The following is a 25682-nucleotide window of genomic DNA, read 5'->3' on the forward strand; positions in this document are numbered from 1 at the left end:
GTTTGTGTCCACTTAGAATAGGAAAAAATAAATCAGCCTAGAGTCTAGTGTAAATATTGGAATTTGATAACATCAAACTGGAAAGAAAATATCTTAGAACTTCTGAAAAGGTCAGTAAAAAGAATTAAAAGCTATGTATACTGTCAAGTTTCTAGAAACCCATCCCGAATCAAATTTTTATTACTGTTGTTGTTATCATCTGCCTACACTTATGAGCTTCAGACACCTTCCCTAATGAAGGCTCTATAAGTTACGGTGAATCCCTAAAAGGCCATGCAACAAACATCCCTTCATAACAGAAAGCTCTCTCGGCTTCAGCAGATGGCCCTCTTTCCAAGCAGTCTTTGTTAACAACAGTTCTAGTACAAAAAGGCAATGTGGGCTGCTTTTTGCTCCCGGTTTCTACCCTTACTGATCACCTCCTTTCTTCCCAAGAGGCCACTTGTAAACCAGGACTGGGATAGAACAAGAAGAGAAGGTCTGGAAAAGAATGGCCTGGATCCCAAATCCTTTTAGTTCTGTATTGTTAGAGGTTCCGTGGTTTTCTGCTGGTTAATTTTGTAAATCGATTTGGACCTTACATATTGTTCTTAATTATTAACAGGCTTTAATCTGTTAAATGTACTGCAGTCAACAATACCCAAAAAAATTGCTTCATGAACAGAGGGAGAGCATGGGAATCAGAACATAATACATTCTCCTATCTTTCTGCAAAGCACCTGGAACATTATTGTATAATTCTGGGCTATGCACATCAAGCAAGATATAAGCTGAACTGAGGACTCAGCTGAGGGCAGCTGACATTATTGGAGAGTCAGGGAAAGGGTGGGATAAGAAGTGAGGAAAGTCTGGTACGGGAAAGAAGATTTAAAGGGAAACATTCATCCTCACTCCTGTGGCATAATAAAGGCCCATTAACTCTACAAATGACAATCTAGGGAAGCTACCAAAGGTTAGAAGAGGTGAGGAGTTGTATTCACTTACAATAGGTCTTGCACGGTGGCTCATGCCTGTAATCCCAGCACTTTGGGAGGCCGAGGCTGGTGGATCACCTGAGGTCAGGAGTTCAAGACCAGCCTGGCCAACATGGTAAAACCCCGTCTCTACTAAAAATACAAAAATTAGCTGGGCATGGTGGCGCATGCCTGTAATCCCAGCTACTCAGGAGGCTGAGGCACGAGAATTGCTTGAACCCGGGAGGCAGAGGTTGCAGTGAGCCAAGATTGCGCCACTGCACTCCAGCCTGGGATACAGAGCAAAATTGTCTCAAAATAAATAAATAAATATTCACTTACAATAAAGAGAAGCACTATCTTATATCCAGTAGCCAGTCAACAGTCAATCTGTTATTCCTGGAGGTGGGATAAACTAAAGAAAGCATGGCCAAAGCAAATCAGGGCTACTGGGAGATATCCCTGAACACCCTGGGACCATCTGAGATAATCACACTGGCCTGGACTCTGTGGCTTATCCAGTGAGCTCCTACTCACTGGATATCTGATAAGGTATCCAGCTTATCAGCTGGACAGCTCCTACTGATAAGGACACCTAGCTTTTCAATGACTTATCACTCTTGTTCATTACAGGAAATTAATCTATACAGCTGCATCTTGTATGTCCCAATTGTGTTTCCATTGGGGGTACCCCAGCCTTTTAAGGTAAAGAAAGACACAGAAATGGTCCTAAAAAGGATACAGCTGTCTTCCAACTTCAGGCTTTATTGGCAAACTCCTTTTCAAAAATAAAAATAAAAAAAAAAAAAGGAGAGCATAATAATCACTTGCCATTTGTCAGACAGCCCCAAAAGAAGCAGCTAAACTCTTTCCTCTCCTTCCGCTTATATGGCCCTCCTCCTTTACCCGACCCTTTGAGCACCTCTTTCACCAACCACCTATCAAAATAAAGCAAGCCACGGATCTTTCAAAAACTGACACTGGAAAGAAGCCGTTGGATGATTTCTTTCCAGGACCCGTTGAAAGATAAAAGATGAGGCAGACAATTTAAAAGGCGAGACTGTACCCTCTGGATCACAAAGCTGAAAGCAGACAAACCGTGGAAGCCAATGACACAGGAAACGCCCTTTGACCAGAGACAGACACTAGGCATAGCAAAGTTATTTTCAATAAAGAATAAGAAACTGAATTAAGCCATTTCACAACTAATAGTCATAGAATCATTTCATTGTAAAAAAGTGGGAGAGGAGGGAGAATGGAGGGTTATTACGAGCTCCTCCTTTTAGAAACAATGACACTGCTTTCTAGGAAGTTCTGTTCAGATGACAAATGTTTTAGGAAGGGTTTTGTTTGGGGTTTCTTTCCTTTGTTTTATTTTTAAAAGTGAGACACACAGACATGTGGGAAACCCTTTTCCAATCAAAAGGACAGAAGAACCACAAGAAAAGGCACTACCTTCAAGCAACTAATTTGTAGTTTAGGTTTAACCCATTCTCCCACCAGCCAACAGTTTAGCTGTTTCTGGGAATATTGCTGAACTAGGTTTTTAGAAACCAGAGTAGATGCAGGTTCCTGGCCAGAACTAAGAAAGGGTGAATCTGGGAAGTGCTTAGAGGGAAAAAAAAACAAAAAAACAAAAAAAACCCCTGAACTCTCAGAACTAATGCCCTGGGTTCAACTTCACATTTCCTTCGCTCCCCCACACACCTCTAAACAGAGGAATTTGGCATGTGCTGATGTTAGACTAGGCTTTAGGCATAAAAGGGGAAAGTTTCCTTCCTTTCAACCTTCTGAAAGAAAGATTATTAAAAAAAACAAAATGTATCATAAAATTGAACTTAAGGAAGTTATTCAACAGAAGCCAAACACACAGGAATGATCATTGCTATATTCCAATATAAAACCAAACACACAAAAACACACATTCGAAACACCAAAAACAATCTAAATATCCATTTGTGGTACATATAATAGATTACAGTACATTAACTTAAGGGAATATTATTCAGCCATTTGCAATTTTTAACTGTATAAAACCACAAAAGCATTTTTATAGTTGTTATACTAAAAACAGCATATACACCCAGTAATACATACTACAATTTAAGCCATATAAAAACATATGCACGCCAGGCACAGTGGCTCATGCCTGTAATCCCAGCACTTAGTGAGGCCAAGGTGGGCAGATAACTTGAGGTCAGGAGTTGGAGACCAGCCTGGCCAACATGGTGAAACCCTGTCTCTACTAAAAATACAAAAATTAGCCAGGCATGGTAGCGGGTGCCTTTAATCCCAGACACATGGGAGGCTGAGGCGGGAGAATCGCTTGAACGGGGAGGTGGAGGTTGCAGTGAGCCGAGATTGTACCATTTCACTCCAGCCTGGGTGACAGAGCAAGACTCCGTCTCAAAAAAAAAAAAAAAAAAAAAATATATATATATATATATATATATATATATATATATATATGGATTGGATCGTGATATGTAAAACATATAGAAGTTACTCTTATCACCACTGTATTCTATCATCTCTTCAACTGGAAAACATTTATCCTACCATAAACCATAATCTCTGGAGTTCTAATGACAGTATGACAACTCTTAGTGCCAGGTACAAAGTCCTGAGAGCAGAGTTGATCAGGGCAAGGAGAAAAGTGGGCTGAAGAGAAGATGCTGTCCAGTTCACCCCAATTATTTCACTTCCAAGTTCTAAAGTGGCTTCAGTACACAGGTTCTTGCTTCCTCAGTGTGCAACTTTTTCCAGGTTTCTGGCCACTGGAGGTAGCTGTATTTATTATTGTCATCATGGTGTTGGTAGCTACTTATCAGGAGAACTCTGACTCAGAGACTGAGATATGATCTCATACAGAAGAAAGAAGCAGTTACCACTAAAGACAGAAAGAGTTTGATTCTTTAGTCTAAAGACCCAAGACAACTCCATGGACCTAAAAGCCTGACTTTCTCACCTGTTGTTTTGGTTGATCTATTGGAAGATCAGTAGAAGAAATGGTCATGTGAAATTATGTTGACAACACTGATTATTAAGCTGGTTAGTGTCGTTTACATAACAGCCTCCATAAAACATTCTTTCTAGATTGAGCAACAACAAGAAAATACCTTGCCTGAAGAGCTCTTATGTTTCTTTTTATCAGATAAACAAAAAATGCATAACCAGTTAGTGCTCCTGTTTTACCCAGCTACCCGCAAGCCCACAGTTCATTCACTGTAATAGCCTTTCAAAATTCTTTACTCCATTTAAAATTCTCCACTCCATCCTCCATCTTTTCTATTTTCTGTTTACATTAAATGGGTTAATCTACATGATGCGTTCAAAATAGGCCCATAGTGAGTGCTCAGTAGCTGTTACCTATTGTTATTAAAATAATAATTATTATCATCATGATTGTAGGAATCCTATTGAATATGATTAAATAATTTTAAGTAGATAGGGCTTATAATATCTTTAAAATTTTTTGGCCAGGCATGGTGGCTCACGCCTGTAATCTCAGCATTGTGGGAGGCCAAGGTGGATGTATTACCTGAGGTGGGAAGTTCAAGACCAGCCTGACCAACATGGTGAAACCCTGTCTCTATTAAAAAAATACAAAATTAGCCGGGTGTGGTGGTACATGCCTGTAATCCCAGCTACTTGGGAAGCTGAGGCCTGAAAGAAAATTTGAGGCCTGAAAAAAAATTATCAATATTGACTGATTAAAAGAAAACAAATATTAGGAAAAGAAGAGAGATATGAGATGAGAAAGGAGAGCTCAAGTTTACAATAAATTGTCTGAAAAGGAAAACTGGCACAAAGTCAATTGCTTCAGTGGACAGAATTCAATATAACTAAGAAACCTAAGTTATATGGTATTAGAAGAAATCTTCAATACTTTACATTTACTTAGTGTAAAATGCTGTTATTCTTTCTTAATGATCAAAATTTTCCTTCATTTCAAAAGAAAATGACTATCACAACTGAAATACTTTAAAGTACAAATTAATGGTCCCTAGGAAACTGCCTGCAGTTGAGGTTATACTTTCAACAACAGCATATACTACTAAATATACAACATTAGAAAAATTCAAGGTTTGACACAACTCTCTGATCACACATCTGGTAACTGTTGAAAATAGCGATAAATTCCTTTACCATCAATTTTTGCTCAGAAAACTACTTAATACTTGAGGCAATTTATATTTGGCAAATGTAGCATCTAAATCTACATTCCCTAAATGTCACCCCAGGAAGCCACAAAGCATTGGCATAACACTCATGCATGTAACAGAGATTCAAAGACATTTCTGAAATCAATAACTGCACCAAATGCAATCATTTCCCTTTATTCTTAATGATCAGCTTGCATTCCCCTCACATTAAAAACACATCTCATTTTTTTTAGTTGTTTTTCCTTTCTGAAAAATATGAGGATACAACAGCTGCTAGGACTTCAAGAAGAAAAACAAATATCCTGTCCTAACAGCTGAATTGCCATTAGTCTCTCGTTAAATTGGTTGATTACAGAAATGCCTTCTATAAATTTGACTTATTGGAGGGAATATAGGCTGAATTATACAGTATTTTTAAAGAAACATGAACTTATCACTTTCTTTTTTTTTTTTTTTTTTTTTTTTTTGAGACGGAGTCTGGCTCTGTCGCCCAGGCTGGAGTGCAGTGGCGCGATCTCGGCTCACTGCAAGCTCCGCCTCCCGGGTTTACGCCATTCTCCTGCCTCAGCCTCCCGAGTAGCTGGGACTACAGGCGCCCGCCACCTCGCCCGGCTAGTTTTTTTTTTTTTTTTGTATTTTTTTTTTTTTTTTAGTAGAGACGGGGTTTCACCGTATTAGCCAGGATGGTCTCGATCTCCTGACCTCGTGATCCGCCCGTCTCGGCCTCCCAAAGTGCTGAGATTACAGGCTTGAGCCACCGCGCCCGGCCGAACTTATCACTTTCTTTTTTTTTTTTTTTTTTTTTTTTTTTTTTTTTTTTTTTTTTTTTTTTTTTTTTTTGAGACGGAGTCTCGCTCTGCCGCCCAGGCTGGAGTGCAGTGGCTGGATCTCAGCTCACTGCAAGCTCCGCCTCCCGGGTTCACGCCATTCTCCTGCCTCAGCCTCCCGAGTAGCTGGGACTACAGGCGCCGCCACCTCGCCCGGCTAGTTTTTTGTATTTTTTAAAGTAGAGATGGGGTTTCACCGTGTCAGCCAGGATGGTCTCGATCTCCTGACCTCGTGATCCGCCCGTCTCGGCCTCCCAAAGTGCTGGGATTACAGGCTTGAGCCACCGCGCCCGGCCTCGAACTTATCACTTTCAAACACGAAGTGACCACAGGAAGTATTGGCAACTAAAGCAACTTAAAGACCTACTTTAATAAACAGATATTTTTGTAATTAACACAATGGTTTCGATTAAAATGGTTGTTCCTGAGGTGTTTGGGAATAGTCTCTTTCCCTATGTAGGTGTTAAACATTTCCTGATATAATATTTACACCATTTATTTGCTTAACAAACCTTTCATTACAGACCCAGCAGAGAGATAAGCATGCTTATCCCCAGAATCTCATTGTATATCACTTCATTCTTGAGCTTAGAAGCTAACCAAGAAAATCTCAGCACTCCAAGAGAAACACTAAAAGATTACTGGTAAAAATGGCAAATGCTTTGTCTGTTTCTAAACTAAAGCAGAGGTTGGGCGCAGCAGCTCACACCCGTAATCCCAGCACTCTGGGAGGCCAAGGCAGGCAGATCACTGGAGCCCAGAAGCTCAAGACCAGCCTGGGCAACATGGCAAAACCTCGTCTCTACAAAATATACAAAAATTAGCCAGGTGTGGTGGCACACGACTCTAGTCCCAGCACTTTAAGCTGAGGCAGGCAGATCACTTGAGCCCAGGAGTTCAAGACTGGCCTGGGCGATATGGCAAAACTCCCTCTCTAGAAAAAAATATAAATATTAGCTAGGCATGGTGGTGTGTGCCTGTGATCTCAGCTACTTGGGAGGGTGAGGTGGGAGGATCATCTAAGGCCGGGACGTTGAGGCTGCAGTGAGCTGTGATCACACCACTGCCCTCAAGGCTGGGTGACAGAGTGAGACCTTGTCTCCAAAAAAAAAAAAAAAAAAAAAAAAAAAAGCAGAGACAATCACACACCCATAAACTTAAAGCTAAGTTTAGATAGTTAAAGATTGGTTTGCTCTGTCATAAACTCATGCAGCTCAGCCCACACCCTGAATGCCTCCTAGAAAATGGACCATTAGAACCATTAGAAGAGAAATTAAGCACTTCTATTCTTAAAAATCTTATCCTTATAATAATAGTAAGCTGAGGCCGGGCACAGTGGCTCACGCCTGTAATCCCAGCACTTTGGGAGGCCAAGGCGGGCAGATCACCTGAGCTCAGGAGTTCGAGACCAGCCTGGACGACATGGTGAATCCCTGTCTCTACTAAAAATCCAAAACTCAGCTGGGCATGGTGGTGGCTCACCCCTGTAATCCCAGCTACTTCGGAGGCTGAGGCAGGAGAATCACTTGAACCCCGGAAGCAGAAGTTGCCGTGAGCCGAGATTGCCCCATTGCACTCCAGCCTGGGCGACAGAGAGAGACTTGGTCTCAAACGAACAAAATATACTAAGCCTATAGTATTTAAAATAGGGCATATACCATAATCTTCATATTTAAATTCATATTTAAAGTAGGGCCCACCTTAGTCTTCATATTTAAGCAAACTCGCCCCTTGCCTACAAACGTGCTCCCAATTTACAACAAGGCAGTCGGTTCGCTGCATTAAATAGAGAGGTTGGGGCTTCAGCCTTTGTCATGGCTATGCAGTGTGCCCTTCAGAAGAGGGGTCCACATTAGAAAATGGCTGAAAACACTTGCTTGTAACCCAAAAACACTGAGATGTCACAGCTACTCACGTATCTCTAGGTAAAATTGTCAGGCATCCAAGCTAGTGTCTCTATACATACCCTAGCCTCAGGGTTCCTCACTAGGACTTTGAATTTCTGAACAAACTAAGACATAGGGATCTATCAGTCAGGTGCCATGGCTCACGCCTGTAATCCCAGCACTTTGGGAGGTTGAAATGGGTGGATCACCTGAGGTCAGGAGTTCGAGACCAGCCTGGCCAATGTGGTAAAACCCCTCCTCTACTAAAAATACAAAATTAGCCAGGTGTGGTAGCATTCACCTGTAATCCCAGTTACTCGGGAGGCTCAGGCAGGAGAATCACTTGAACCTAGGAGGTGGAAGTTGCAGTGAGACAAGATTGTGCCACCACACTTTAGCCTAGGTGACAGAGTGAGACTCTGTCTCAGAGAAAAGAAAAATAAATAAATAAAAAGAAATAGGGACCTATCTCACAGTGTTCACCTAAAATTCTGAAAAAACAATCTTTCTTGAAATACAGAAGACTCTGTTCTCAGAGCAGCAACATGTGGCAAGGAAGGTTCCTTCCCATCCTGTTATGATAACTGCTAGGACTTATCACTCAGGCTGCATTTGCTTACAATCCTAAACCCCCTGGCCAGCCTCTGCACTTGCTCCCTGCACAGCTAGGACCCCCCTCTCCTTGAGACAACCTGCACACGCAGTCACCATTGATAAAGGCTTGGAGAGGGAAGGAATCTTGTTACCAACTGACAGGTGCATTCCATCCACATTTTGCTAAACCAGAGTTTTACTACTGCAGGGCCAGAGGGCTTCATCTTGAGTCACTCACCAATCAAATGACAGTATTTCTGTGGTCTCTATGAAAATGAGAGTGGACTCAGACCTTTCATAAAAGCTAAAGGCTTTAGTACTAATTGTCTGGCTCCTCTGCAGACCACCTAGAGAACAGAAAACAACAGTGCAAAGTGACACAAGCGCTAACTTTACATTTCCCAGTGCCCCTGTAAACCCAATCCTTAAAATGATGGCCACAGTATTGTAAACAAATGTGAATCTGAAAGAGCCAGTCCTTCAAGGTGGATCCCAAGTGGTTAACTGGGCCTAAGTTTAAAATAGAACCAAGAGGTCATTTGCTAACGAAAGGTGACACACTTCCTCTGAGTTTCCTGAAAACACCCACCTCTGTTTAACTTTGGGACTTTCAGAACTCCCCTGAAGCAACCAGTCAGAGCTCACCTGTACCAACCAATCAGGGCTCACTTGTATCAACCAATCAGGGCTCAGTTGAGTCAACCAATTGGAATTAAGCAAATTTCAGTCTTTCATTTGCATAACACTAGCTTAGTAACCTGGGTGTGAACTTTCGTTCTAAAACCAGAATCCAGCCAGGCACAGTGGCTCATGCCTGTAATCCCAACACTTTGGGAGCCCAAGGTGGGCAGATCGCTTGAGGCCAGGAGTCTGAGTCCAGCCTGGCCAACATGGCAAAATCCCATCTCTACAAAAATTAGCCAGGAGTGGTGGTGTGCACCTGTAGTTCCAGCAACTTGGGAGGCTGAATTGGGAGAACTGTTCGAACCTGGGAGGCAGAGGCTGCAGTGAGCCGAGATCACACCACTGTACTCCAGCCTGGGCGACAGAGCAAGACTCTGTCCCAAAACAAAAACAACCAGAAACCAGAATCCTCTCTTTGGTCTCTGGAATGTGCACTTTTGTTTGACACTGAAGGATGTGTCTCCCCAGTTTACAAACTGTTCACTGGAATGAAATCTTTTTCCTCCAAATTCCTTTCCAGAGAACTTTTGTTCACAATATGCAACCAGAGAAAGTGTTCCATGTAAGCCAGGATAACTCAGGCCTATCTTCCCTGCACCACTGCACAAGTGCTCTAGGACTCATCTCAGGATCCACTGCCAGAAACACAAACCCTGGCCATTCACTGGGGGCAGGAGCTTGTGATGATGTAAAAAGCACTACTCCTAGAAAATGAGAAGGCCTTATAGGCCCATAATGTTCAAGAAAACTATGCTTTGCCCTGATTGCCATTCCCTTACCCCACACCCAAGACCAAGGGCTTCTCCTTGGAAGTAGTTATCACAACTGTAACTAATTGCCAATTTGCAGAATTATTGAATGACTCAATGTCTGTCTCACCATTTAGACTGTGAGCTCCATGAGGGTGAGACCTGGCTTGTATCCTTTTTATTCACTGTTCTGTCATCAGTGCCTAGTAATTAATAGGCACTTGCTAAATATCTGCTGAATGAATGAATCCAGCCTAGGCATCCCCTTTCTACAGATGGCAGTTCATATGTATAATCTCATATTCAGAAGTCCTAAAGAGTCAACTATGCCCCCTGAAAGCTTTTTGCCTAAGAGCAACATATTTGCAAGGAGTACTCATTCATGTATTCATTCAACAAACATTTTTGAGTATTAGCCAATGTGGTAGACATTGAGTATAGGGCAGTGAATAAAAGAGGCAAAGCCCCTGCCCCACAGGTCAGGTGGTGATAACTAAGAAGAAAGCAGAGAGGAAGGAAGACGAAGTATATGAATATATGTGTGTGTCTGCAGGGGGTGGGGGCATGGGGGTATCCTATTTTATTTTTTGGGGGGGGGAGTATCCTACTTTATACAGAGACCAGGAAAAGCTTCTCTATTAAGGTGACAGGTAATCAAAGGCCCAAAACATGTGAGGGAGTGAACCATGCTGCTATCTGGCAGCAGGGTGTTCAAGGCATTGAAAATAAGAAGTGCAAAGGCCCCTAAACGTGCCTGGTGTGCTTGAAGGAAAACAGAGAGACCAACATGGCTAGAATAGGATGGGGCCTTAGATAAAGATAAAGCCTGAGAAGAGAATACCTCGTGGGCTGGCACAGGAGAAGGCAGATGTGCTCATAAGCCTCGATTTTCACTCTGGCTGGCATGGGGAACCATTGGAGCATTTTGAGCAAAGCAGTGATATGATCTGATTTAAGTTTAAGAGAATACCATCACACTGACTGCTATGCTGAGAACACAGGCTGGCGAGAGCCAGAGCCAGAGAGCTAGAGCAGGGGAACTGATATGGGCGACTGCAATAATCCAGGCAAGAGGTAATGAGGGGTGAGACCAGGATAGTAGTCACTGAGATGGTAAGATGACAAATTTTACATATATCTTGAAAGCAAAGCCCAAAGGTAGAGATTATGAAACATTAGCTAAGCTGAAACATATCCCATCCAATCACCTAAATCTTCATTCAGATTACAAGAAAATTGATGCAGTCCCTTATTTTGGAAGGTTGCTATTTCTTTTTTTTTTTTTTTTTTTTTTTTTTTTGAGACAGAGTCTCGCTCTGTCGCCCAGACTGGAGTGCAGTGGCGCGATCTCGGCTCACTGCAAGCTCCGCCTCCCGGGTTCACGCCATTCTCCTGCCTCAGCCTCCGGAGTAGCTGGGACTACAGGCGCCCGACACCACGCCCGGCTAATTTCTTTTTGTATTTTTAGTAGAGACGGGGTTTCACCGTGTTAGCCAGGATGGTCTCGATCTCCTGACCTCGTGATCTGCCCGCCTCGGCCTCCCAAAGTGCTGGGATTACAGGCTTGAGCCACCGCGCCCGGCCGGAAGGTTGTTATTTCATCATTTGCTCTCCAACCTAAAGAATACAAGAACATCTTCTAAGACTGCCTCACTGCTTAATAATCCATTGACCTCCTACCAGAAGAGCCTCCCAGAATGTGTCCAGGCCCATCAGATCTGAGAGGGCAGAAAGAAAAGCTAGTTCCAAACCGGGGGTAAACAACAAGGCAGAACATTAACCAACCAGCCAGCTGAGGGCATTTAATTCAAATTCAGTTTAAAGTAAACTCATTTCACTACTCTCCTTTAAAAAACAATATCCCCATAAACACAAAGAACTAATCCTTACCATAGCCTCCAACATTCTGGTGACGTGTGATGTTTAAGGACCATTTCTAAAGTACACTGGTAAAAAGTTGTCTTATTTTACTTCTTAAAATCTTAACATGGGGAAATCGTCTATAATTAAGGCAATTTAAACAATAGTAGATAATAATTTGACTATAAATTGTAAGGAATGTAATGACTGCTTATTCTGGCACCAAAAAAACAAGACTTTCTGTGAAGTCACTGCCAAGAAAAATGATACTCCCACTCAGACTGGACCATTGCAAGTAGTAACTGCTAACCACATGCTTTACACTGCAGTTTGCAAGGACACAGTGCTTTGTTTTCATCTCTGACCAAACACTAGACTGAAAACTCAATGGAGACAAACATGTGGTGAAATAGAAATAATAACTGAAGGAAAAAAAATATTCTGGTGGCTTAATGCTTGCTGGGATGACTACGTCAAGGGTTTGGTGAACTAAGGAAACATCTACAATCCAAAAGAAACAACTTCCAGCCTGCTCTGGTAGGTAGAAGGTGAACAGAAGAAAGAAGACAGGCTTTAAGAGGCCTGCAAAAGCCAAACTGACAAAGTGGCTTTGTGAAGAAAGAACTAGCATGAAAAGAATGGCTGTGATGAAGCAGAGATCAAGCCCTGACCCAAGCCTCCAGGAGAAGATAGAAGTGAGCACCTAGTAGAAAGGCTGATGCAACAAAAAGGGGCAAAGGTAGCCTCTTCTAAAAGCACCTCTGAGTCCAGGTACAGTGGCTCATGCCTGTAATCCCAGCACTTTGGGAGGCCGAGGCAGGCAGATCACCTGAGGTCAGGGGTTCAAGACCAGCCCGGCTAACATGGTGAAACCTGTCTCTACCAAAATCAGCCAAGCATGGTGGCAGGTGCCTGTAGTCCCAGCTACACAGGAGGCTGGGCATGAGAATCACTTGAACCCAGGAGGCAGAGGTTGCAGTGAGCCAAGATTATGCCATTGCACTCCAGCCTGGGCAACAAGAGCGAAACTATGTCCCAAAAGGAGGGAGGGAGAAAGAAAGAGAGAAAGAAGGAGAGAAAGAAAGAAAAGAAGGAAGGAAGGGAGGGAGGAAGGAAGGAAGGAAGGAAGGAAGGAAGGAAGGAAGGAAGGAAGGAAGGAAGGAAGGAAGGAAGGAAAGAAAGAGAGAGAGAGAAAAGAAAAGAAAGAGCACCTCTGCAGGCACAGCCAAGTTACTGCTAATGTCTGAATGTCTGGAACAGACAGCATAAGAAGTAGCAATCATTTGTCTACCGGGATTAAAATAAACCACATGAAATACTAAGCGCCCACCTCCAAGCAAGCCAAGAAAGAGCACCACACTCTAGGTTAAGGGGTAAGAAAACACGTTTTCCTTTTCCTTTCCTTACTTAGGCATCTAGTACTGAATGTATGCAAAAGTTACCAAAAAAAAATGAGATAGCTTAAAATAATTAGATTTATAAAGAGTTATCTTAGCCTGTTTGGGCTGCTAAAACAAAATACCAAAGACTGGGTGGCTTCTAAACACCAGAAATGTATTGCTTGCAGTTCTAGAGGCCCGGAAGTCCAAGATCAAGATGCTAGATTGGGTTCTGGTAAGGGTATGCTTCCTCACAGAGGGCCATCTTCTCACCATAATTTCATGTGGCACAAGTGTCAAGGGTTTTCTCTGGGGCCTCTACATTCATGAGGGTTTACTTCCCAAAGGCTCCACCTCCTAATACCATCACCTTGAGGGTTAGGATTTCAACATATGAATTTTGGAAGAATATAGTAAGACCATAGCAGATATGAATAAAAATGTCTCATCCTGGAATGAGTACAGAAGTAAAAAGTCATGCTTAAGGTTCTTGAGCACCTACCACCATGCCATGCAGTGTGATAAGAACCGGGGATACATGGTCTCTCAGATCTGGCATGACAGGACACATAGAGCTGCACTTTTTTTTTTTTTTTTTGACAGAGTCTCACTGTCGCCCAGGCTGGGGTGCAGTGGTGTGATCTCGTCTTGCTGCAATCTCTGCCTCCCGGGTTCAAGCAATCCTTGTGCCTCAGCCTCCCGAGTAGCTGGGAGTACAGGTGCACACCACCACACCCAGCTAATTTTTGTATTTTTAGTAGAGATGGGGTTTCACCATGTTGGCCAGGCTGGTCTTGAACTCCTGGCCTCAAGTGATCTGCCTGCCTTGACCTCCCAAAGTGATGGGATTACAGGCGAGAGCCCCACACCCAGCCGAGCTTTGCTTTTTTTTAAGGTTCAAACAGCTACACAGTCAGAGACTATCCTTAACTTCTAGTGTTTCTTATGATTATACATTTACCTAGTTTGGTAAGTGTTTACAAGGGAAATCAATATTCAAATGTGTCACCCTTAACTAGGAACCAACTTTTGTTGACTTCATGTCAAAATGTCAGTTTCCTAAACTGACCACAGCAGGTAGTACAGTACCAGGAACTAAGTCAAACTTGGATGTTCTAGAGGGCTTTCAAAAGAAGGTGCAGAGGGGCTGGGCGTGGTGGCTCATACCTGTCCCAGCACTTTGGGATGCTGAGGAGAGATCACTTTAGGCCAGGAGTTCGAGACCAGCCTGGCCAACATGGTGAAAGCCCATCTCTACTAAAAATATAAAAATTAGCCAGACGTGGTGGTGCACGCCTATAATCACAGCTACTTGTAAGGCTGAGGCAGGATAATCTCTTGAACCTGGGTGGCAGAGGTTGCAGGGAGCAGAGATCATGCCACTGCATTCCAGCCTGGACAAAAGAGTAAGACCCTGTCTCAAAAAAAAAAAAAGAAAAAGAAAAAAGAAAAGAAAAAAGAAGGTGCAGAGGAACAAAATCATAAACCACAAGCTCTGAGGTGAAAAAGCCACTGAATTAATAATATATATCATTAACATATTTTTTAAAATAAAAAGACAAAGTGACATGTAGAATGACTCATTGTTGATCCAGCACTGTTGGGAAACTGGGTGCTCTAAATAGGTAAATGTGTAAGTTAACTAAATTTCCCCTTTTTTAAAGGGTGGTTTTCATATTTTGAGTATTTCTAATAGAACTTTTTTTTTTTTTTTTTTTTTTTTTTTTTGAGACAGAGTTTCGCTCTTGTTGCCCAAGCTGGAGTACAATGGCTCGATGTCGGCTCACTGCAACTTCCGCCTCCCGGGTTCAAGTGATTCTCCTGACTCAGCCTCCCGAGTAGCTGGGATCACAAGCATGTGCCACCACGCCTGGCTAATTTTGATATTTTTAGTAGAGATAGGGTTTCTCCATGTTGGTCAGGCTGGTCTCGAACTCCCAACCTCAGGTGATCTGCCCACCTCGGCCTCCCAAAGTGCTGGGATTACAGGCGTGAGCCATCGCACCCAGTAATGGAACTCTTTCTAAAATGTACTTTCTGAACTTTTAAATCAGAATAAGCCAAACACCATTATTTAATACTATAATGAAATATACTACTGCCCGCGGTAGTTATGGTTACAAAGGTGGCTTTGAGCATTCGCCCATTCTAGGAGATCTCAAACTGCCAAGACCAGCAAGTTCTGGGTCTCCCGTTCAGCTTCTGGTCACCCTCCAACTGTCCTCTCTCACTTCTTCCAGATGTCAAGGCTTACCTGCCTCCAACACAATCCCTTCCTGTGATTCCCATCGGCCCCCAACCAGTACCATTTGCTACTTCTAATCTGCCATAGACTGGGAAACTGGATAACTGAAGCATTTTATCTTCTCACGTATAAACCCTATCTACCTAATTTGAATGCAAGCTCCTCAAAAGCTTGATTCCTGCTTGACACCTCTTGGAATCCCCTGCACCCAACATACTGCTCTGGATACAGAAGTCATTCAATAATTGCTGATAATAAATTTCTGAAGGCCTTTTCTCCACATAGAATGCATGGGCTTTATGACAGCTGTTTCCATCATTTGGCTTTTCTGCTTACTTCCACATTCCCAGCTGTGTTCTGGACGGTTACACCAGCTAGAAGCCTAGGGATTTACTGTACTTCTATTTCTTGATAAGATACTTGAAGAGAATGAACACATGGCAAAGAGGACATTAAAGTAAGGGATGAAGAGATTTTTTTAATTTTACCAATAAAGAAAAAGGGAAGAAGTATCACCTAGCATGTTGACACTTAATCAATAAATGACAGCAAGGCTGGATTCCTTTCTAATTCTTTCCAAAACATTCTCACTGTCCTTGTCTTATGTCTCTACCTGCAGCAAAGCATCACCCAGTTGTGGTTCACACTTATATCTTGATTGAAAATATTTTCCTCCATGTTTGACACACCTTTCTCTTAAATCCAAGTTAGCCAAAATTAAAACAACCATGCACTGAGTCTAAACTAAAAGCTTTATCTCAAACAACACTTCGTGATAAATCTCATTGGAAAATTTAGAATGATAGAATCTCAGAGATAGAAGGGAACTAGGCCGGGCATGGTGGCTCACGCCTGTAATCCCAGCACTTTAGGAGGCCGAGGCGGGCAGATCATGAGGTCAGGAGTTGAAGACCAGCCTGGCCAACATGGTGAAACCCTGTCTCTACTAAAAATATAAAAAATTAGCCAGGAGTAGTGGTGCACGCCTGTAATCCTAGCTACTCGGGAGGCTGAGGCAGGAGAATCACTTGAACTCAGGAGGCAGAGGTTGCAGTGAGTGGAGATCATGCCATTTCACCCAGCCTTGGCGATAGAGCAAGACTTTGTCTAAAAAAAAATCTACCATGGGCCAGGCACAGTGGCTCATGCCTGTAACACCAGCACTTTGGGAGGCCAAGGTGGGTGGATCACTTTAGGCCAGGAGTTCAAGACCAGCCTGGCCAACATGGTGAATCCCCATCTCTACTAAAAATACAAAAATTAGCCAGGCGTGGCAGCACGCACCTGTAGTCCCAGCTACTCAGGAGGCTGAGGCAGAAGGATTGCTTGAACCCAGGAGGTGGAGGCTACAGTAAGTTGAGATCACGCCATTGCACTCCAGCCTGAGTGACAAGAGCAAGACTCCATCTCAAACAAAATAAATAAATTTTTAAAAAATATATACATACACACACACACACACACACATATCCATCCATTCATCCATCCATGGCCTTGTCCCTCCTGAAGAAAGTATTATTTCATTGGTATGGGGTGGTACCCAGGTATTAGTATATTTTAAAAGCTCCCCAGGCGCCAGGTGGTTCAATTTCACCCCATTTTTCAAAGAGGGAAGAACCTCACCAAAGGTATTTGACAACTAATTTGCCAGAGTTAGGCTAGAACTACTCATTCCAATAAGCCATGTCTTCTCCACGTAAACTACTCCATCTACAACAGTGGAGTCTCTTCCCTCCTTCACTCTTCCTCTCTGTCCAACTATCCCCACTTATCTCAAAGTAAATATATTTTCTGAATATTCCTTGCCTTAGAATCCCATTGCATAATTTTTTAAAACCTAAATGATGTATATCTGTTTCTCTGTATCCTAATGCTTTTTTTTCTCACAAAGAACCCTGAGAGATCAATCAGGCACAGTTTACCCTTAAAGAAGCCATACTGCTTCTCCTCAGATAGGCTGGACTCAACCTACCCTTTTCACCATTATTATCACACAGGCCATCTTTCAAATCCCTTGCAAGGTTCAACTTCAATTCTCTGTCAGCCCACTTAATTTCTAGTTTGTACCTGAGCCTTGTCAAACCTAGTGGACTTCCCTCTTCTGGCTTAAACTCCTTCTATTTTGTGAAAGATGCCTTTTTCCCCGAAGCAGCCTCTTTTACTCTGCCAGTTAGTCATGCCGGGTTCTTTTTATCTTCCCCCAAGCAGTTGGTCTTTTTGATGTCTGGCACACATTTATCTGGGCTTCCAATAAGATGTTTTTACATAGTTTCCAGGCTTCCTGGAGGTTATTGACTTTTTTAACTCTCCCATTCAATTTTTTCCACTAATTTCTAACATTTGTTAGAGTTTCTTTTTCAAAAGTTGAATACCTGGCTGATGCAGCTCTTTGATTTTTCTCTCCCACCAGATTGCTGAATTAAATGCATCAGAACTTAAACATAATATTTCAAATTACCTCCAGGATGGAATCGCTTCATGAATTTTCTGCACTTTCATGTTCTCTATAGTAAGCAACAGATGTTTAACCAAGTAGATTTGAAAATGCTAGTTTTTACCTGTTTGTATTTTAGTATTCTGTTTATTTATATAAAATATTCTGATACCCTTCAAAGCTTGTGTTCTTCTTGGTAAAGACAATAAACTTGAGTTTTTTTGTGTTAAAAGGTAACTGATGCACACTGAACAAGCTCTATGTTCTGAATCTAATGTGGTAAATTTGCCCCAAATTGCCTAATCACAACAGTCTCAACTGTTCATTCTTTAAAGAAGTATATCTCAAGGCATTAAGAAAAACAATTTTGAATCTTTCTGAAAAAAATCCTGGCCAGTGCAGTAGCTCATGCCTTTAATCCCAGCACTTTGGGAGGCCAAGGTGGGCGGATCACCTGAGGTCGGGAGTTCAAGACCAGCTTGACCAACATGGAGAAACCCCATCTCTACTAAAAATACAGAATTAGCCGGGTGTGGTGGTGCATGCCTGTAATCCCAGCTACTCTGCAGGCTGAGGCAGGAGAATTGCTTGAACTCAGGAGGTGGAAGTTGTGGTGAGCTGTGATCGTGCCATTGCACTCCAGCCTGGGAAACAAGAGCGAAACTCTGTCTCAAAAAAAAAAAAAAAAATCCTACAAGCATTCAGTTATTAATGAAGTGGTAAAGACAAGCACGCCCCCAAAAGAATAAAAATGTCCTCCAAGCTATACCAACATATGCAGATTTACTTTAAATTTATTTCATTCAAAGTGTTTAGATCCAGGCCTGGAACAGTGGTTCATGCCTGTAATTCCAGCACTTTGGGAGGCTGGACATTTGAGGTCAGGAGCTCAAGACCAGCCTGGCCAACATGGTGAAACCACGTCTCTACTAAAAATACAAAATTAGCCAGGTATGGTGGCACACGCCTATAATCCCAGCTATTCGGGAGGCTGAGGCAGGAGAATCCTTTGAACCTAGGAGGTGGAGACTGTAGTGAGCTGAGATCATGTGACTGCAATCCAGCCTGGGCGACAGAGACTCAGTCTCAAAAAAAAAAAAAAAAATAGCCAGGTGGTAGTGGCTCATGCCTATAATCCCAACTACTCTGGAGGCTGAGGCAGGAGAATTGTTTGAGCCTGGGAGGCAGAGGTTGAGATGAGGCAAGATCACCCCACTGCACTCCAGTCTGGGCGACAGTGAGACCCAGTCTAAAAAAAAAAAAAAAAGCGTTTAGATGCAAAAGATTCCTAGGAGATCAAGAGACAGGCAGTATACTGCCTATCAAGGCAGTATAATCTCATTACAGCACTAGTGTCCTGACAGAAAACACAATAGAATTATCTATGTCATTCTCCCACTTGTTTAACAAATATTGCACTGACCTACCACACTTGGTACTGCTACCTACAAACAAGACCAGGAGTTGCCATCTTTGCCCTCAAGTTGCTTCCAGTTGAGGAGAGAAGACAAACACGTGCCTGCGCAAACAGTTAACTATAATACAAAGCAGTTATGTACAAAGACCATGGATCTGGTTCCAACAGGGAATTAGGAAGAAGCAGGCACATAACCCTGGCAAGTTCAGAAGTGACTCAATGAAAGAAGTATAATTTGAGATGCTTGGAGCCACTGAAGCTCAAAGCACAGGAATGACTCTAAATCGAAGCAGTGATGTAAGGAAATTAAGCTGTCGATGTTCAGGATAGAACAGGGAGTTAGGAGGCGGAGACAGACAAGAGGCAGGTAGACCAATTAAGAACTATTTAAAAGGGGAGTGTGCTGACAGACCTCCCTGTCTTTATCTCTTGCCTTGCCAACCCTTAACCCAAAGAGCCACTAGTTATCTTCCTAAAACAGCTTGACTGACGACATTCCCCTCCCTCAGAAACCCTCATTGGCTCCTCAATTGTATTGTCCAGGAAATACAATTTATATTACTTCTACCATTAACACTAGATTGTCTATGTCTGGGTTTGATCAGATGTGACTGGATCCTCTCCACTATAATGCGAAAATTGTGCTGATCTTTGATGATGGTCCCTTACTAGTTAGCTGAAGGTCCTTCCACAGTTTATATCTCAACAACCTCTACGGGAATAAAGAAGGTACTTTTCTGTCTTACTATCTGTACAACATAGCATGAACTATACTCTAGAACAAATAAGACCTGGGTTCAAATCCCACCTCTGTCATTCACTAGCTATAAGATTGTGGACATATTTCATCTCTTTGAATCTGTTTTCTTGTCTGTAAAATGGAGATAATTCTGATGTCATATGGTGGTTGTGGGTTTTAAATGAGAGAATCATGTAAGTTCCTTGGTATAGGGCCAGGCCCAGAGAAAGCATTCGATAGCTACGAACCCTTATCATGAGGCCAAAATACATTTTTTAAAACATAAATGAGAAAAAACCTCAGTGCTAAAACAGTTAAGGTCATTGGGGAGCCAGAGAGACTCACTTCCAACTGCCTCAGATTAACACCAATGTTGTTTCCCTTGTATAGATAACAAAAAAACTTCCTTTTTCATTCCTCAGTCTAGTCTCCAGTTAATCCTGAAATTGCATGCGACCCCACGTGAATCAAATAAAAAAGGAAAACAGTAATTATGCTGAATCAGACATTTTATATTTATATGTTCTAACCAGAGACTGAGCTGCAGAAGCCAGAACTTTTACTAAATTTTTTTTGAACATGTCCAGAAGATACCTCCTGTAAACTACTTGGGACAATTTCTACAGTGATAGGCCCTATGGTTCAATTTGACCCTCCCCAAGTGAAACACAGAGCCAAACTGATGATTCCAACAGGAGATCACAAATTCATTGCAAAATCCAATACATTACTTAAGGTGGGGAAGGGGGACTACAAATCGTAAAGACACATGCTGTGTGTCATATATAATCAACTCACCATTAGAAAGTATTGCTACCTCTCCAACACACATACACATGCACTTTTTTTCCACGTACTCATAACAGCTTATAGAAGTCCTGGAATCCTTTGTGCATGTACATATGTATGTGTGTGTGTGGGCACATGATCATATGTGCATTGCTCATGAACACAAAAGGGAACAAGAAATAAAAACTCCAGGCCGGGCGCGGTGGCTCAAGCCTGTAATCCCAGCACTTTGGGAGGCCGAGGCGGGCGGATCACAAGGTCAGGAGATCGAGACCACAGTGAAACCCCGTCTCTACTAAAAATACAAAAAATTAGCCGGGCGTGGTGGCGGGCGCCTGTAGTCCCAGCCACTCAGGAGGCTGAGGCAGGAGAATGGCGGGAACCCGGGAGGCGGAGCTTGCAGTGAGCCGAGATCGCGCCACTGCACTCCAGCCTGGGCAACAGCGTGAGACTCCGTCTCAAAAAAAAAAAAAAAAAAAAAAAGAAATAAAAACTCCAAAACTGCAACTAGGGCACAAAGTTCTGAGTATCATTCAATGTCATTGTGAAGAGGACCTTTGGCAAGTTCATGAATGCTTCTAACCCATTGCCTCACTCTTAAAAACAATTTCAACATAGATGAGTAATAAAATGCCCATTGTTGCATGCCCTTTACCTTTCCTTTGTCTTTATGGAGGGAGGCATAATGAAAATGGTTAGATTTTTAAACTTATTATCATTAGCATTTTCATTTTTACTAGTGAACTAGCTTTACCCAGTTAATATTCTATAGTATTAGAGTCCTAAATCCCTTCTGTCTTTGAAATGCCTGGGCACTCCCTTCTTGTCATCTGTATCACTTGTATGGCACTTATCACCACAGTGTTGTATTCTAATTTTGTGTGTGCCTGGTTTATCTCCCTACTAACAGGAAAGGTCCTGGTGGCAGAAGCCCCTCCTGCCTTTCTTGCTGTCTCCACAATGCTGAGCAGAAGATACTGCACATAGTAGGAGCTCCAAAAACACACAGTCATTGAAATCTGAACAAAAACATAACTTTTGTGTTAAAGATCCCTTTTGATCATGGCGCCTGGGCTCAGCATTATTTGCAAAGCACAGGGGTCAAGCAGACAGGCAATGCAGGACCTCAGTTGGAAGCCCTGTCAGCATGATGTACTCCCTGACACCCTTGAGAGCACATCAGATTATCCTAACTATGATCATAAAGACTGAGACTCCTCCAGAACATGGAGTATTCTTAAAGCCTGTTCAAACCTCTAGAAGGCAAGTGCAAGGCCATCTGGAATAAAACATTAAACTTGGGCTGAGCCTGGGGTTCAATGAGCTAGAAACCCAGACTTTGTGATACTTCACCTGGAAAATGATCCTGGGTGTTTTGCACTGAAAAAAGCACATCCCCCATCCCAGGGAAAGTGCCTGGCAATTAATCCATTCGGACCTAGGCTGAATACAAGTCACTATATTGACTATCCCCCTTAAAAAATGACCAAAATTATCTGAGTGTAGCCCAGAGAAGACAAGGCTAATGTATGCATCTGGAGAGGCCGGGGCAATGGTAAAGATTATGCCTGTTTCTATACTGGCCGTCTAAAGGTATTTACTTGGGTCCGTCTGTGTTGTGACAGTGTCCTAGACTCAAATGAATGCCTCTAACACTCCACATTTTTGAGCCATTCAGTCATGCATTTTTGTTATTGTTGAAAGTGGTGCGAAATTGCACTGCATGAGCTAAAGTCCTTGGTGGTCTTCCAAGGATTCCAGCTAAAAAGGCACTTCCTTTGTTCCTCAGGAGAATGCAGTCCAGTAGGTCATTCAAAAGGGGAAATAAAAGCAGCAGCCCTGGGAGGGAGATGAAGGACAAGACAAAAAGAATAAAATGTTTTGGGTGTGAGCACATTAGCTTCCATTTCCTGCTGCTGGTCACTAATAACTCCCCTATCTTTGGCATGGGGGAATGTCCAGATAGACATATATGCAAATATCCCTCAGGTGATTTCTGGGGATGATGACAATCAAAGGGAACACCCTTTGTTCCCTTTGATTTGAAGAGTCTCTGAGCACCCTTCAAGCTTCCTTTTTCCTGAGATGCTGGCTGGGGAAGATGCCCTGCCACAGCGAAAGACTGCACAGAACAAAGTTGGGGAAACTGGGGAGGGCAATTTCACAACCCCACTCGCTGAATGCCTGCAGTCAGTATCAAAGGCACATATTGTTTGCATGAGCATAAGATGAAACCTTGTCACATTCCCATTAAGTGCAGAGCTGCATCTACCCCTTCAAAATGTGGGAATGACAACTGTAACCTTCACGCCAATCATCTCCACTGTGCCCAGGCCCAAACTGTGCAGGGCACAAAGGCCCCAGGTTTGACCTGCAGAGCCCCCAAGCTTCGGCGGCTGCTAGTTCACTTCATTTTTTTTTTCTGGCGGGGCGGGAGGAAGGGAAAGAAAGAGGGCTTTTCAGGGCTCTACAACCAATAAAATCGTGCCGCTTTGAGGACATACTTGAGCTCCCGAAAAGACAGGCAACTGAAGGGCAAACAGTGTCTAATCAGTAGTGAGCATGTTATTTGGTAACTGCCAAGGTGCAGTGGGCGCCTGGGCTGCTCCAACAATTTCTTCGGTTCTATTTCTAGACAGATGCCAGTTACACTCCAAAAGTTCCCAACAACTTCCCTCAATTACCTTTGTAATTTATATGTAATTGATGACTGCACTTAATCTCCAAGGTTATTAATAGCCCTTCCAAAAAATGACCCCCAAATCTTCCTAAGCCTTTGGAAGCGCCTGGTTGAAATTACAGTATTTCCTTTGCTGGCTGCCCGCCCCACCCGGAGACTAGCACGGCAAGGCAAAGGCGCGCTCCACTCACTTCCATGAAAGGTTCGGAGTGGAGGCTCGGCCCCCCGGGCTCGAATCTCTCACTCCTCCGTTAGATTACGCTGGCCACCAGCCAGCTAGATTCATGGTGCTTTCTGAGCCCCCAGGGCGAACGGGCTACCTGCGCGGCCGGCGGAGCTGCGCGCAACAGTTGGCCGCTGCTAAGAAGAGAGTGCGACCCGGAGGGGACCCGGCCGGACACCGCCGCCGGCCTCGCTGGGAAGGACGCAGGGCACCCGCCGAACGCTGCCTCCCCAGCGCTCGGAGAGAGGCTTTCACAAATACCCCCATACACGCCCCCATCCCACCCCACCGGCGCCAAAATCCGGTGAACTTTTTCACAGGCTAAGCCGTCTCTATTTGCATAACCATCTCCAAACTGAGATTCAGGTTTCCTGTAATCAGTCCTTTCAAAGGTCTGTAATTGAAAGTGCAATTAACCCTTAAAATGAGGTAAGAAAAAAGAAAGAGGGGAAAAATACTCCTCTGGTCCGATACCTTCCGGAAAGTAGGAGAGTTCCCAAAAGTCAGGGTTTGGAGGGGTGGAGAGTAGGGGTAGTCGTTTGCTTTTTAAAGGCGACTTCTAAAGCCGTTGAGGCTACTAAAACTCCTAATCCGTGTCAGCGGTTCAAGAGAGGCGGGGAGAGAGTTTTAAAAGAACATCAATGAAACATCAACTCAAGTTCCACGTTTTGCGACCCCCAGAATCTAGCAAGCTCCAGAAGGTTTCCCTCCACCACACCCCACTGGCGACCTCCACCCCCACCCGACCTCTCGTGGTCACCCATACAACAAAGCGGGGCGTCCTATAAGGAGTTCAACCCGGAAAAGGCGAGGGAGCCGGTAACACGCACTTTGAGGACCAGTATCCCCAGGGGCTTCCCCGGACGGCGAATAATGCAGGGGGGGAGGGGGAGCGGGGGTGGGGAGCGGAGCGCGACAGTGGCACCGGGCAACCCGGCGGCTCCCCTCCGCTGGCAGTGCTGGAGGCGGGGAGCGCCGCGCCCGCGGGGAACGTCCTGCGCCCGGGCTGCCTGGCTCTCTCGCTCGCTCCTGCTCTCTCGACTGCCCATTTCTCCCTCTAGTGTACCTGCGTCCGGCGCTGAGGGCGGCGGGGCGGGGGAAGGGGGTTGCAGCCACCTTTCCGAGGTGTCGGTCTCTACGCCCACCTCCCGGGGGTGCCCACCTACCGTTGATCTCGTGGAGGGGGGCATCGTTCTTGTTGAAGCCTTTGGACACGTAAAGACGTCGCACTTCCGAGCAACTTTTCGACTTGAGCTCGGCAGCCTGCAGCAAGGCGTTGAGCACTGCCAGGGTGCAGAGAAGCGCGGGCAAGCCGAACCGTGCCATGGTGCGGGCCGGGGCGGACGCGTTCCCACCTTTGGGACTGGACGGGAAGCGGCGCTACGGCAGCGGGCCGAGGGCTGGCGGAGTCGGGGACTAGCGAGTGGAGCTAGAGGGAGAAGGAGTTGGAGTTGGTGGAACAAGCGAGCAGGCGGAGGAGGCGCGGGGCAAAAAGTAGAGCTGGGCCTCGCGTCAGGCAACGGTCTCCGGTGCCAGGCGCCGGGCCAGGGTAAAAGGAGGAGAAGGAGGGCGTGGAGGCTGCGCGCGGCCCAGGGAAGCAGAGGCGAGGGCCGGTGACCTCGGGGTTCCGCGGGGCAGCGAACCCGGCAAGCTGGCTGGCCGGCGAGGCGGGGACGTGGAGGAGGGAAGGGTGGCAGGCGCCGCGGGGACCGCGGAGGGTGTCGGCGGCGGCGGGCGTTCGCTGCGCGCGGCTTGCGCTGCCCTGGGCTGGTCCGCTCGTCCGGCTGGACTCGGCTCGGCTGACTCTGCCCTCCGCCGCGCGGCTGTGCCCTTCTCAGCTCTGCCGCTGATTGACTGGCCGGCGTGCGCGGCGACGCTCCGCAAACTTGGCCAAGCGGGCGGCACTCGGGGGGAGGGGGCGGGCGTCGGGGGGGCCGGAGACAGGCGGGAGCACGCTGGGCCGGGCCGGGAGAAAACCTGGAAGCCGGGTTGGATCCGGAGCGGTCAAATCCACTTCCTAGGGGGCCGCACCGGGCGCCCGGCGCTCCTTCGCATGA

The 25682-nt window shown here is 44.6% G+C and overlaps 1 protein-coding gene across 1 annotated transcript in view; it reads right to left on the reverse strand.

The window, feature by feature from the left end:
• The window catches only part of GPC4 (glypican 4), a 121125-nt gene extending 95644 nt beyond the window's left edge, over positions 1-25481 (reverse strand). Inside the window, exon 1 of the mRNA XM_005594606.5 lies at positions 24792-25481. Within this exon, the coding sequence (XP_005594663.1) occupies positions 24792-24951 (160 nt within the window). The 5' untranslated portion in view covers positions 24952-25481. The remainder of the gene's footprint in view (positions 1-24791) is intronic.
• Positions 25482-25682: the final 201 nt, after the last annotated feature.

The sequence above is a fragment of the Macaca fascicularis genome, chromosome X (assembly GCF_037993035.2).
Source record: "Macaca fascicularis isolate 582-1 chromosome X, T2T-MFA8v1.1".
Classification (NCBI taxonomy): domain Eukaryota; kingdom Metazoa; phylum Chordata; class Mammalia; order Primates; family Cercopithecidae; genus Macaca; species Macaca fascicularis.